Source organism: Thalia democratica, chromosome 4, assembly GCF_965202585.1.
Source record: "Thalia democratica chromosome 4, ktThaDemo2.hap1.1, whole genome shotgun sequence".
NCBI lineage: Eukaryota > Metazoa > Chordata > Thaliacea > Salpida > Salpidae > Thalia > Thalia democratica.
This window is the reverse complement of record NC_139168.1, coordinates 78,695,000-78,707,491: the sequence shown is the minus strand read 5'-3', so window position 1 is coordinate 78,707,491 and position 12,492 is coordinate 78,695,000. Positions and strand designations below refer to the sequence as shown.

Below are 12,492 nucleotides of genomic sequence, written 5' to 3'. Positions count from 1 at the left end.
GTATTCTTAAATAAAGTGTTAGACGCAAATGTTAACTTATTACTTACTTGTAAGTAATAAAACTAAAACAATAATTTGATCGGTTTAGATACTGAATATATTAAATGACAAAATCCGAGGCTTTTTAGTTAAGTTTAATATAAATTTTTACGAATTAAGTAGAATTTCACAACATGGTAGTAAACTACCTATATTATCTTTATAAAAGCAACTATAAACTGTAGTTTTTAACCTACTGTAAACTTACTAGAACATTTTAAATTACTCAACAACTTTTTTACGCTTCTTCTTAGCTAAACTATTTCACATTTTTTTAATATTTAGTATCTAATACTGGTGATAAACTATAAGTTTCGGTTTTTAAAGCTGACAAATTATGAGTGATTTATAATTAATATTTAATTAAACATATTATTGACTTAATAATTTCAATCAGTAATATGTATTTATAACATTTAATTTTATTGTTTTCTAAGATAAGCAGTACAGTAACCTCTCGCTTATTTACGCACATTATGTCCACAGAAAAAGTGCGTAAAGATGTGAGAGATCGTAAAGAAAAGAGAGGTACCAAATATACTTACTATAATGGCTGTTTTTTATATTGATTCTAGTTATAAGCAGACTGGGAACTTTCCCACTTTTAATAATTTGTTTACTTTATTTATAAATTTGAAAACAAAAGATAAAAGTATACATATTAAAAAAAAAAGGTTTTAAATTTATGTAAAATAAAAATATTGTAGAAAAAATTTACTAATTTAAACAACAAATAGATTTTTGCTTTATATTTGTTTATATGTGACTTATTTGATACTTAACATTTATATTCTACTCTACTTCGCGAATTCAATTTATAATTAAGTATTTTTTTACAATTAAGAAATGGTGTGGTGTTTATATTAAAATTTGTTTCTATAGTCTTTAAAAATTTTTCGCCTTTAGTGCTGTAATATATTTCTTCTTTTAAACAAAAAATATATAAAGTATAAGAAAAATATTTAATGTAAATTGTTTATGTTACTAAAAGCTTTTTAATTAGACCTTTGCCCACATAAGGATAAACTTCTCTTACATTGTATTAAAATATTATCTATTATCTTATATTAAACTAAATGTTTATCAATAAGTAAAGGAACATAAGTTTACAAAGTCCAAAGATATAAAGAGGTAAATTAGCATTTAAAAGCATATTTTAAATTAGAAATATACAATAAACCTATTTTAAGCAATATTAAAAAGAATTAAAATTTTATATTTTTTGAATTTTTTAGAATTCTAAAATGCGTAACTAAACGAGAGTGCGTAACGTCACGAGTGCGTAAAGATTCGAGAGGTTACTGTACTGTTATTTTTTAGATTATTTTATGTAATTTTAACAATATTCATAGAGAAATTTAAACTTTTTAAGAATAAACATATTGTTTGTTTCCCAAATTTAAGTCAAATACCAAAAGCAGTTATTTTTTTAAGTCTAAATATAATTATTATTTACTAAATTGTTACTTTAAACTTTGCAAATTTTTATCATAAACGTTTATGAAAAATTTATAATTTTCATTCATCTATTATATAATTTTGTTTAAAATATGTTAGATTTAACTATAGTTTTTTGTTTTTAGACTAATTTTATCCCTGCAAAATATCTATTATGCATAAAAAAAGCAAGTCAACTCTTTTTCATGTGCCAAAAGTTTTGTATGAAAACAGATATTGTAACCAAGAAAGTTTCAGTGTTTTGGCTTGTGGAGGTGAAGACAAAAATGGAAATATTACAAACGAAGTTTTAGAATTGAAAATACCAAGTTTTAAAGTAAATAAATTACCTTCAATGGCAGAACCGCATTATTATTTACGTTTAGTTAGTACCAAATCTGATATACTTGCTGTTAGTGATAGAGCAGATTCAAATAAAAAATTTGATGATTCAGTTGTATCTGTTGAAATTTATTCTAAAAAATCCAAAACTTGGACTCATCAATATTTGAAAATTCAAGAACGGTCTTGTTATTGTATTACTTCATTCAAGAATAAGGTGTATTTAATTGGAGGATATAATCAAAACAAGGAAGAATATCTTAATTCGTGTTCTACTTATGATATCAATAGTAAAACATGGAATGAAATAGCAGATTTAAATGAAGCAAGAGGTTTTACGGCTTGTGCAGTTTTTGAAGGTAAAATTGTTGTCACTGGAGGCTACATCTATACTCAAGGAAAGTTGAAATCAGTAGAAGCATATGATTATCATGAAAACAAATGGATTTATTTACCTGATATGGTTGATGAAAGATATAATCATGCTGCAGTTAGTAGGGGTAGTAAACTGTTTGTCATTGGTGGAAATTTTACTACAAGCTGTGAAGTGTTTGATAGTTATTTAAGAAAGTTTACCAAAATTAGATCAGAAATTAAACTTTCTGATTGGGAAATATGCAATTTTTCTGCATTTAGCATCGGAAATAGCATTGTGGTATTTCAAAATTTCGAATGTTATCTGACAGAAACAATTATTTACTTGTATGATATTGATAAAGAAAAATGGTTAAACATTCAGTGTGATTTTACTAAAAACATATCATACTCAAGTTTTGTAAAGTACTACACTTTATTGTCAGAAACTATAGAAACACGTTAAATAAAGTAGTAATAAAAGCTATTTTCATTTTGTTTGATATAAACTTTAACCTACTTTCGTGACTATTTTTTTGATTTTAGCTTTAGATGACTTTGTTTCTTTTAGTTTTATTGAAATATTAGTTTATTAAAAAACATTAATTTTTATTTTAATAAAGCATATTTAATAAAATTGTTATTAGTTTATATTAACTTTTAGTTGGTTATCAGAGTAATAATTTATAATTTGTTTAATGTTAGCTTATCAGATTAATTTTTTATAATGATTTATTAAAAGTGTATTTAGATGTAAATACAACTTAAACCAAATGAAGTTTGTTGTAAAAGAACTTTTCCATAAAAAAAATTAAAATGTTTCTAGAATGAATTTTAAGCTACAAAAATTTTCGAGGCAATAGTTAGACAGATTGTTACTTGGTTTATCTTCACATGTAGGATTTAAATTTGCCAATTATTTAGTCGTAAGTTTTTAACATTAACTAAAATACCTACGTCATAATACATACAGTTACGATATTTTACAATTTTTTAATTTACAACTTTTTTTATCACTTTCATTGTAGGAAAAGTGAAATTCCAACATCAATGGAACTACAGAACACTATATTTAAAAAAATAGCTTTTATTTCTTCTACTTCGATTTCATAAAGTGCACTTTTCAATCTTTCAGTCTTTTTATATATCGTTAATTTGTCGTAGTCATTTACTAGCTCCCTCACTTTATCATGACATCTGTAAGAAATTCAGAGCTTAAAAAATATAACAAAGTATAGTAAATATTTTTAAATTATGTTTTAGTTACACTTTTACCTATTTTTTTGACTATTTTTTATTTTGATAATTTAATTTCACTTACATTCATAAAATACTATTTTGTTTTTAAATAAGCCTTATTTAAGTAAATAAAAAAAATAATATTAGATATTAACTTGTTATTTTAGTATTCAAAGAATTTTATCGAGTAATTTAGTAGTTATTTCATATTATAAATAATATTAGTTTCTCACAGATTATTGTTTTATTAATAGTATTATTAAAAGTTATTTTATTTTTTTAAGTTTAACATAAATCAAATAATATTTGTAGTAAATGATACAACATTGTAGAGTAAAAATTTTACTTTTTAAATTTTGTCTTTAAACCTAAAATTTTTAAAGAAATGAATCAAAAAAATAAAGACTTTGGATATGTTAAGAAATATGTATGAGAAAACCCTTAAGGATAGTCTATTTAAGTCTGCTTAAAACATCAATAGACTGATTCTTATAAAAAAATTAAAATAAGAATACAATACAGTCAACTATCAAGCTTGTCACAACTACAAAAGTTCAAATTCATTTTAACACATATCCGAAACTTGAACAGTTAAAAATTACTTAACAGAAGCACCATTAAAGTCAAATCTCTCATTATGTAGACTAAGTTTTAAGTATTGAAACGTATCTTTCTTTTGTTCAAAGTATAATAACGAGTTAATTACTATTTTTATCTTTTGAACTACCCTAAAACATTTTTGTATATTATTTTGACTTAGTCTTAAGGAATGGAATTTAAAGTATTAAGAAAAATATTCAAAAATGTTAGTTTCTAAGGCTTGATAATAATAAAGATCCGAACTAAAAAGGCTTTTTGAAATAATATAAATACAAGTTGCAAGTTAAAAAATAAATTAAGTACTTTGTAAAACGTTGTTAGTGTTTACAAAATATAATTTGTTATTTAGAAATATAAAATAAAAGTTGATTATCTGGTTTTTTGTAAGATTTAAAGCTAATTAGAAATAAATACGTATTACGATATCTATTTGATTAATAATAGATTTTTATTACAAGTTAGACAATACTAAAAACTGTTTATTATTTATTAGAAATTTAAGCTTTAATTTAACAAAAACTTGTATTATGAATTGTATTAACTTTTGTTATATACTGAAATCATAAAACATACTAATATAAATAATTAGTAACCACTAGATTTATTGGCTACCAGTAAATTAATACTTTCTAAATACTATACTGAAATATAAGGTAAACCAAAACGTAGCTAATTTAGTATTAATTTTTACCTTTTGTTTACGTATTTTAAGCAAAAATTGAAATAGATAGAAAGTTCTGTATCAAAAACGAATTTACATAAGTTAAAAAGCACTAATCTTTTAACTAATAAGTTAACATTTGCGTCTAACACTTTATTTAAGAATACAGCAATGACTTATAGGATTACAATTTATTTTTAAGTAGTTTAACAGACACTTAAGTTACAGTAACCAGCTATGTAGGTACACATTTTGAACAATGTGCAAAAGAGCGTACCAAACTGGCAAGACATACCTAAAGAATTTTTGTCTTTGTGTACCTACATTAAGCCTAATACAAATTACTTTAAAGTTAATAAAATTAAAAAATAACTATTAAAATAAAATCCCAAACAACAAATACTTTTCCTTAAAAAAAAACATATTTTATGAAAGGATATAAGAAATTTTAAGTATTTAAACGTAAATATTTAATTATTGATATCAAGAGTCAGCCTACACAGTTTTTAAATATATCTTTAATAACCTTGAAGGTTTAAAAAACTACTTAGTACATATAGTTGTTTACTAATAAAAAAAAAAGGTTGATGAACATTTATTAAACTTTATTAAATTTCTTTTATTGAAGAAGAAAGTTTGAGTTTATAAAATTTTATTTATGTTCATTTATAATTTAGAGTCTTTTTATAAACTATTAACATTCATACTGCAATAATAGGTTATGTGAATGTCAATTGCATTTTTATCTTTTTTCGTTTATCTTAATTTAGCATGAATTTTTAAATACTTTATATTTCTATGTTTTAAAGTTTTGGGCTTGCAAGTTTAAATTGAGATGTATGTTTTTTTTAAACATTTATGTTATTATTAATTCAATATTTAGTTTCAATATTTTTATAGTCTAAAACATCAATAAATACAATAAGTCATTAAGCATTAAGAACTGCAAACCATGGAGCTGACAAAAACAACTTTAAAATTTCAAACTTTATCAGATCTTAGTTGTTTTTGTAAAATTATACCTTTAAATTAGGGGTGGACAACGTACGGCCCGCGGGCCGAATCCGGCCCGCAGAGTGAAAATGACCGGCCTGCAAGCGAAGTGACAGACCCGCGAAGGGTCAATATTACAATGTTTTTATAAAACTTTGCATCATATTTTTACAAATCAACACTGTAAGAATTTGACTTTAAAAACATGCTAAAAAATGAATTTGTAAATTAATATTTTCTAATAAGTATACCATTTTGTCCTAATACTTTGTGTTGTTCTAACTTAGTTGGAATATCGTTTTGTTAAATTACCCCAAGCAGGTGTTTTTTGAATACGATGTTTTAAATACGTACCTTTGTCAATTAAAATATCAATTAATATTTATAGACATTGTTTTAACATCTGATATGTATCAATTTATACCTTAAGTTGTCAGTCTTGAGAAAGATTTGTAAATTTAAAGGATTCAAAAAAGTGACCCACTGTATCAATATAACTAGATTCCGGCCGAATCCGAAGCTTATATTTTAATTAGAATCCGACCGGAACCGGATCTCGACTTAAAATTAGTATCTAGTCGGATTCGAATTAAAAAAGTCATTATTCGACTGGATCCGACACTAGATCCGGTAAATAACTAATTTAAAATGATTCGGCCCGCAAAAGACTTAATATTTCCGGATCTGGCCCGTTGATTGAAAAACGTTGCCCATCCCTACTTTAAAGTTATACTTTATAATTTGGGTTTTAGTTAGCTTAAGTTAACTTAACAACAAAACTTTAATAATTAACTTAACAGCATAAGTTTTAGTTTAATTAACTTCTTACATTTAATATTCACTTGTCATTTAAAAAAAAAACTTTTAAACCTAAGAAGTAAAAATGTTTGAGTAAAAAATCAATATGCAATGCATACTCCAAGAAAATAGTATCACAAACAGCTAATTTTAAAACTTTCTAAACTTGGTAAAATTTAAGCTTCGAGAAATTAATATTTATAAAGGCTCATTTAGCCACAGAAAATACTTGAAAAAACTATCAACCGATTTATTTTAACGTAAGCTAAAACTTATACAAAACTAAATAATTTAACGTTTGTTGGTACTGTCATGATTTTATTAATATTTTTATTACTTCAAAAATGTTTTGTGAAATTCTAAAGTTTGTTCGTAGATTAATAACAGTTTGTAATTTTTTGTAAAGGTTGTTTCATTATTCTAAGAGTTATGTTTTAAGTACTAGCCAATGCTTTGGTACTAGAGTATTTGAATGAATATACTAAAGAAGAGCATGAAAAATAATTACTTTTTATCAATACCAAATTAAAATTATAATTAAATTAAAATTGTTAATCCAAAAAAACATAAGTTCTGTTTATAAAGTTCTCACTGCGAGTTAATGTTTTGTTTAAGTTTAGATTTGTATTCACATTTTTTTAGTTTTAATACTTTATAACTTATTTACTAAAAACTTTTAAATTTGAAATTTAAATTTTTAAAGACTTACTTAATGATAATGTTATATTTGTTTATTTTTATAAACAAGTATAAATGGTCGGCGCTTAAAAAAAACAATAGAACATCTGATTTGTACAGTTTTAAAACACAAAAATTACAGATTACTTAATAGTTAACGTTGCTCTTACTATCAAAGCTTAGCTGGAGTTTACAAGGGAAGCAGAAGCTTTGTGAGGAAGTTTGTGAAACAGGGAAAGTGATTTTTGAAAACTCGGTTATGTAAGACTCGATAACCAAAATTTCTGTTGTACACCACGTTCTTAGACAAAAATTTTGAGTTTTTAAATATACAGTTAACTAGCGTCTTCAAGGTAAAGAAAAAATATTTTTAAAATGTTTTTCTATAACTAACGGTCTTATAGAAAATATTTAGGTGAGCGAGAATACAATATCGTTTCGCATAGTTTTAAATGAATAATTAGTTTTATGATACAAATTATTAAACTTTACAGTCATTCAGGTCCATAATCATTAGATATGTGCAACAAAAGAAAAAAATGCAAAGTAACATCTTTGATGAAGTACATTCTATCAAGCTATAGTTATGTTTGACAATTTTACTAACATTTATAAGCTGTTACAAAACTAATTTTAACACTAGTTTGTATCAAAAATAACAATTATCACTGAAATATTTTTATAAACTAAAACTTAAAAATCTGATTACTTTTAGTCTGATTATGAAAATCTTTTATTTAGTTAACACAACAAATAGAATTGTAAGTAAAATAAAGTTTGATCTTGAAATGATAAATAAATATTAAAATTGTACGAAATTGCATTACCTACTTTCAGTTAAACGTAATTTTAGTTAGTTGTAACTATTTTACTTAATCTAAAAAAAGCATTACTCCTTTGTCTGGTAAAACCAATTTTTTAACATAAGTATTTGGTTTAAAAAAAATCATTTTAGGTATGTTTCAGCATTAATGAACAAAGTACTTTAGTTTTCAATTGTCTGTAAATATAGTTTTAATATCTACTAAAACACTCATTAACAAGTTTCAAGCATTTAAATCATTGATGTATTTTTCTAAAATTAAACTTTTTAGTGGTTACTTGTATTAATAAACATCATAACTTGTTATGTTAAAAATATTTAATTATAAATGTGACTTACTTTATTTAAAATTAATAGAAACTCAATAGAGTACTGAAATATGACTTTAATCTATCTGGAAATAAATTTAAAGTAACAACTACCATCAATAGCTTGTTTTAAAATGATGACTTTTTGCTTATTGACCAAAACAATGTTTACTCTATAAGACTTAGAGAGAAAATCTAAATCGAACTTACTACAAATTTCAAACTAATAAACAGAAAAAAATATATATCAAATTTTCAAAACTAAATGATTTGTACTTAATAACATAAGCCATCATATTTTGTTTAAAATTTTTACCTAAATACTTTCACGCTTTTTAATATGTTTTTTGATAGCTAATATCTGTGAAAGTTTGTTTTGATTTTCATTGGTTATCAACTATGAGTAACTTAAGTTTATAGTTAAGTCAAACTAATTTATGACTTAATATTTTCAATTGGTATTTTGCTGTTAATACATTTTCTGTATTTTTTTGTAAAATAAAAAGTAGTTTTATATATATTTTTTTAATTTCAGTAAAGCTTAAAATAAATATTATGAGATAAAATTAAAGCTTTTAAGGTTAGGATTCACCATTTTTACTAAATTTAAGTAAAATATATGAAGCACTTGTTATTTAGAACCAATATATATAGTTTTTAAACTACAATATAAAACTTTTTAAACGGGCATATTTTTATATTGATTATTTTTGAAGAACTTATTTTGTTATAACTAATACATCTTATAATTTTCTTCGAAATGTGTTTTTGTTTTTAATTTATGTTTTTAAGCTTTACTTTATCTCACGCAAAAGACTATGACGCATGAAAAAAACAAGTCAATTCCTTTCCAAGTGCCAAAGGTTTTGTATGAAAACAGATATTGTAACCAAGAAGGCTTCAGTGTTTTGATTTGTGGAGGAATAGACAAAAATGGAAAATTTTCAAACGATGTTTTAGAATTAAAAATGCCTAGTTTTAAAGCGATAAAATTCCCTTCATTTGTAGAACAACATTATCACTTAGATTTAGTTATTATAAAATCTGATATACTTGCTATTTGTTACAGTCAACATCAAATTATCTTATTTGATTTGTCAGCTGTGTCTGTTGAAATTTATATTGAAAAAAAATAAACTTGGACTAAAAAGCATATTGAAATGTACGGACGGTCTAAGTATTGTGTTAGTTCATTCATGAATAAATTGTACACAATTGGAGGATGGGTCATAAATGGTTTTAAAAGTGTTTGTTCGTGTTACACTTACAACATCAATAGTAATATATGGAATAAAATAGCGAATTTAAATATGGCAAGAGATTGTGCTGCTTGTACAATTTTTGAAGGTAAAATTGTCGTTACTGGAGGTGAAAATGATTTGTGTCCATTGAAATCAGTAGAAGCATATGACTATCATGAAGACAAATGGACATATTTACCTGATATGATTGAAAAAAGAAGTCATCATGCTGCAGTTAGTATGGGTAATAAAATGTTTGTTATTGGTGGAGAACATACTACAAGTTGTGAAGTATTTGATAGTTGTTCCAGAAAATTTTCAAAAATTAATTCACAAATTGAAGTTTCTGATATACAAAACTGGCGTTTTTATGCATATAGCTTTTGCAATAATAATTTGGTGTTTCAAAATTTTCAAGGATCTGTTACAGAAACAAGTGTCTATTTATATGATGTTGATAAAGAAAAATGGTCAAACGTTCATTGTGATATTACTAAAAACATGTTTGAATCGAATTATGTGAAGTACTACACCTAACTGTTAGAAACTATAGAAATGAATGTATAACATAACCAATATAGTTTATGAATTTTGAAATTTTGTTTGAGTTAACTTTAGAAACTGTGTATCTTTAAACTTTGTTTTAAATTTTTGTTTTGATTGCTTTGCTTCGCTTATGTTTAATTAAAAAAAAATCGTTTATAAGTAAGTTTTATTTGGTTTTCGAAAGGAAAAGCATAAAAAAAAACATAATTTAATCTCATTTAAAATAAGTAAATATTTCTTTAACAAAACTTAAAATATATTTTAAACAACCAAATAAAGCTTGTCGAAAAGAATAAACTTTTTGTACAGAAAAAATTAAAAATTAAAATTTTATTTTAACTTAAACGCATCCCACAAAAAACGTTTGAGCTAATTAAAACTATGTAAACATGAAATGTATAGCGTAAAATAAATTATACAAACTAAGTAACATTATTGTAATTTTTAATTTAAGCAATTAATTGCAATTATTTTTAATAACTATGTTATACAATTGTACCGCTCAGCTACGGTGAGCGGTAGAAGTTCATGTTTTTTCATTTTCTTCCCTCAATTTATTTCTTATAAGTAGTGATATACCGGACCCGGGTCCGGACTTTTTTTTCAAGTTAGAATCCGGCCGGAACCGGACCCGGACTTTGTTTTAAATTAGAATCTGGCTGGAACCGGCCTCGTTCTTTTTTTTTCAAATTAGAATCCGGCCGGATCCGGATATCAGACAAAAATAACAATATCCGGCCGGACCCGGACCCGGATAGTGAGTCCGGTACATCACTAGTATAAACTAGCCTGTGTCAGAATGAGGTTTTTAAAAACTGACAAAAAAGAACTTTAATCTAATAATAAGTAGAACAGCTAGCCACGAGGTTTACAAATTTAGGTGTTATTTACAATTAAAAATCTGAAATCAAGTTCTTCAACAAAATACACAAGAAAATTAACAAATATTGAAAACTGGATCAGCTCAAACTTATTCAAAATTTAAAAGAAAACTAGCCTGAGTTTTTATAAAAAACTGAACTAGCCTGAGGCAGTCCAAGATTTTTTAAAATTCCCAAAAATTTTCAAACTAACAGGGTTGCCACTGTTTAAGTCAATAAAACTAGCTAGAGTGAGTATAAACAAGCCTGAGTCATAATGAGGTTTTTAAAAACTGAAAAAATTACTTTAATATAATAATCAGTAGAACAGCTAGCAAAGGTTGACAATTTGGTAGTAAAGTTGTGGACTGATTGTGGTACACTTAACTTATTAGTACTACCCATCATAATTAAATCCTACCTCATTTAATTAATATCTAACAAATACTAAATTCTAACTGAGACTACTTTCTATAATCAGACACGACAGTTTCGAGTGATGAATCTTTTATATAAAACACAACAAGAAATACTAGCATATACAAATTTATTAATTACTTTGGTAACACTTTAAAAACTGGAAGCTATATAAATCTATATCAAAAGACTTAAAACAATAAACTAAAAATTAAATAAAACTTTTAGTAAAGAAGAAACTGTAATTTTTTTATTAATTATAAACCTGGCTTAAATATTTAAACAATTAAACACCAATTGAAATATTCACTTTTGTGCAACAAAACACTACTTACAATAAGCATTCACAAAAAAGTTAAAGATATTTTGTTACTTCAAGCTGCACACCAAACTAACTAACTGCTTACATATATACTGCCTGTCATGTTCTGATGTTTTGTTGCATCAGTATTTAGTTTGAAACATTTTTTCATATATTCTCATTGGCTCATACATTCAATCGTATTAACTCTAAATATTCTCTGAGCTCAACTTTAAACAAAAAATAATGCAAGTATTCATTCCAAAGTTTTCAATTTTACAACATATGTAAAGAGTTGCATTTCTGAAATGTTTATTTCATAGTTTAAATGTAAACAAATTTAAATTAGTCACGTGTACAAAATGAGCCAATCACGGTAGGTGTTTAATTTTAACTGACGTAAATGACTCTTATTAATTTACACAGGGTTTGTTTTTGAAAAATTACTTTTCAGTATGTTCTTTTTTACTAGCTAGATCCGGGTCCGCCCAGAACCGGATCCGGACTTTTTTTCAAATTAGAATCCGGCCAGAACCGGATCCGGACTTTTATTACAAATTAGAGTCCGGCCTGATCCGGAAATCAGACAAAAATGGCAATATCCGGCCGGACCCGGATATTGAGTCCGGTACATCACTACTTATAAGCAAATAAACTCGCTTAAGTTTGACTTATGGTTTACGCTTATTTTGTTTTTACTTTACCTTTGCTTTAGCTGTTTTATTTTATTTCCCGAGTATTTACGTATATACTCCCGTTAGTATTAATGTTTGATTGTACAGAAATTAAGCTGTTGAGCTGAACTATTTTATCTGTATTATTTTGCTAACACAGTTTGTATTTTTTCGCACATTT

The 12,492-nt window shown here is 25.2% G+C and overlaps 2 protein-coding genes across 2 annotated transcripts; both read left to right on the top strand.

The window, feature by feature from the left end:
• Nucleotides 1-1,651: 1,651 nt before the first annotated feature.
• LOC145833656 (kelch-like protein 41b) lies at nt 1,652-2,638 on the top strand. Its single transcript, XM_082940802.1, has one exon. It carries the CDS (start codon nt 1,652-1,654, stop codon nt 2,636-2,638), a length of 987 nt encoding a protein of 328 aa, XP_082796928.1.
• A 6,794-nt stretch (nt 2,639-9,432) lies between these two features.
• On the top strand, nt 9,433-10,050 carry LOC145833655 (kelch-like protein 38). The gene has a single exon (XM_082940801.1). The coding sequence runs from the start codon at nt 9,433-9,435 to the stop codon at nt 10,048-10,050; it is 618 nt and encodes a 205-aa protein (XP_082796927.1).
• The last annotated feature ends 2,442 nt before the right edge of the window (nt 10,051-12,492 follow it).

What these genes read in the sequence shown, in the direction of transcription:
- LOC145833656 (XM_082940802.1), top strand. Translation starts at nt 1,652, where the DNA reads ATGCATAAAAAAAGCAAGTCAACTCTTTTTCATGTGCCAAAAGTTTTG.
- LOC145833655 (XM_082940801.1), top strand. Translation starts at nt 9,433, where the DNA reads ATGTACGGACGGTCTAAGTATTGTGTTAGTTCATTCATGAATAAATTG.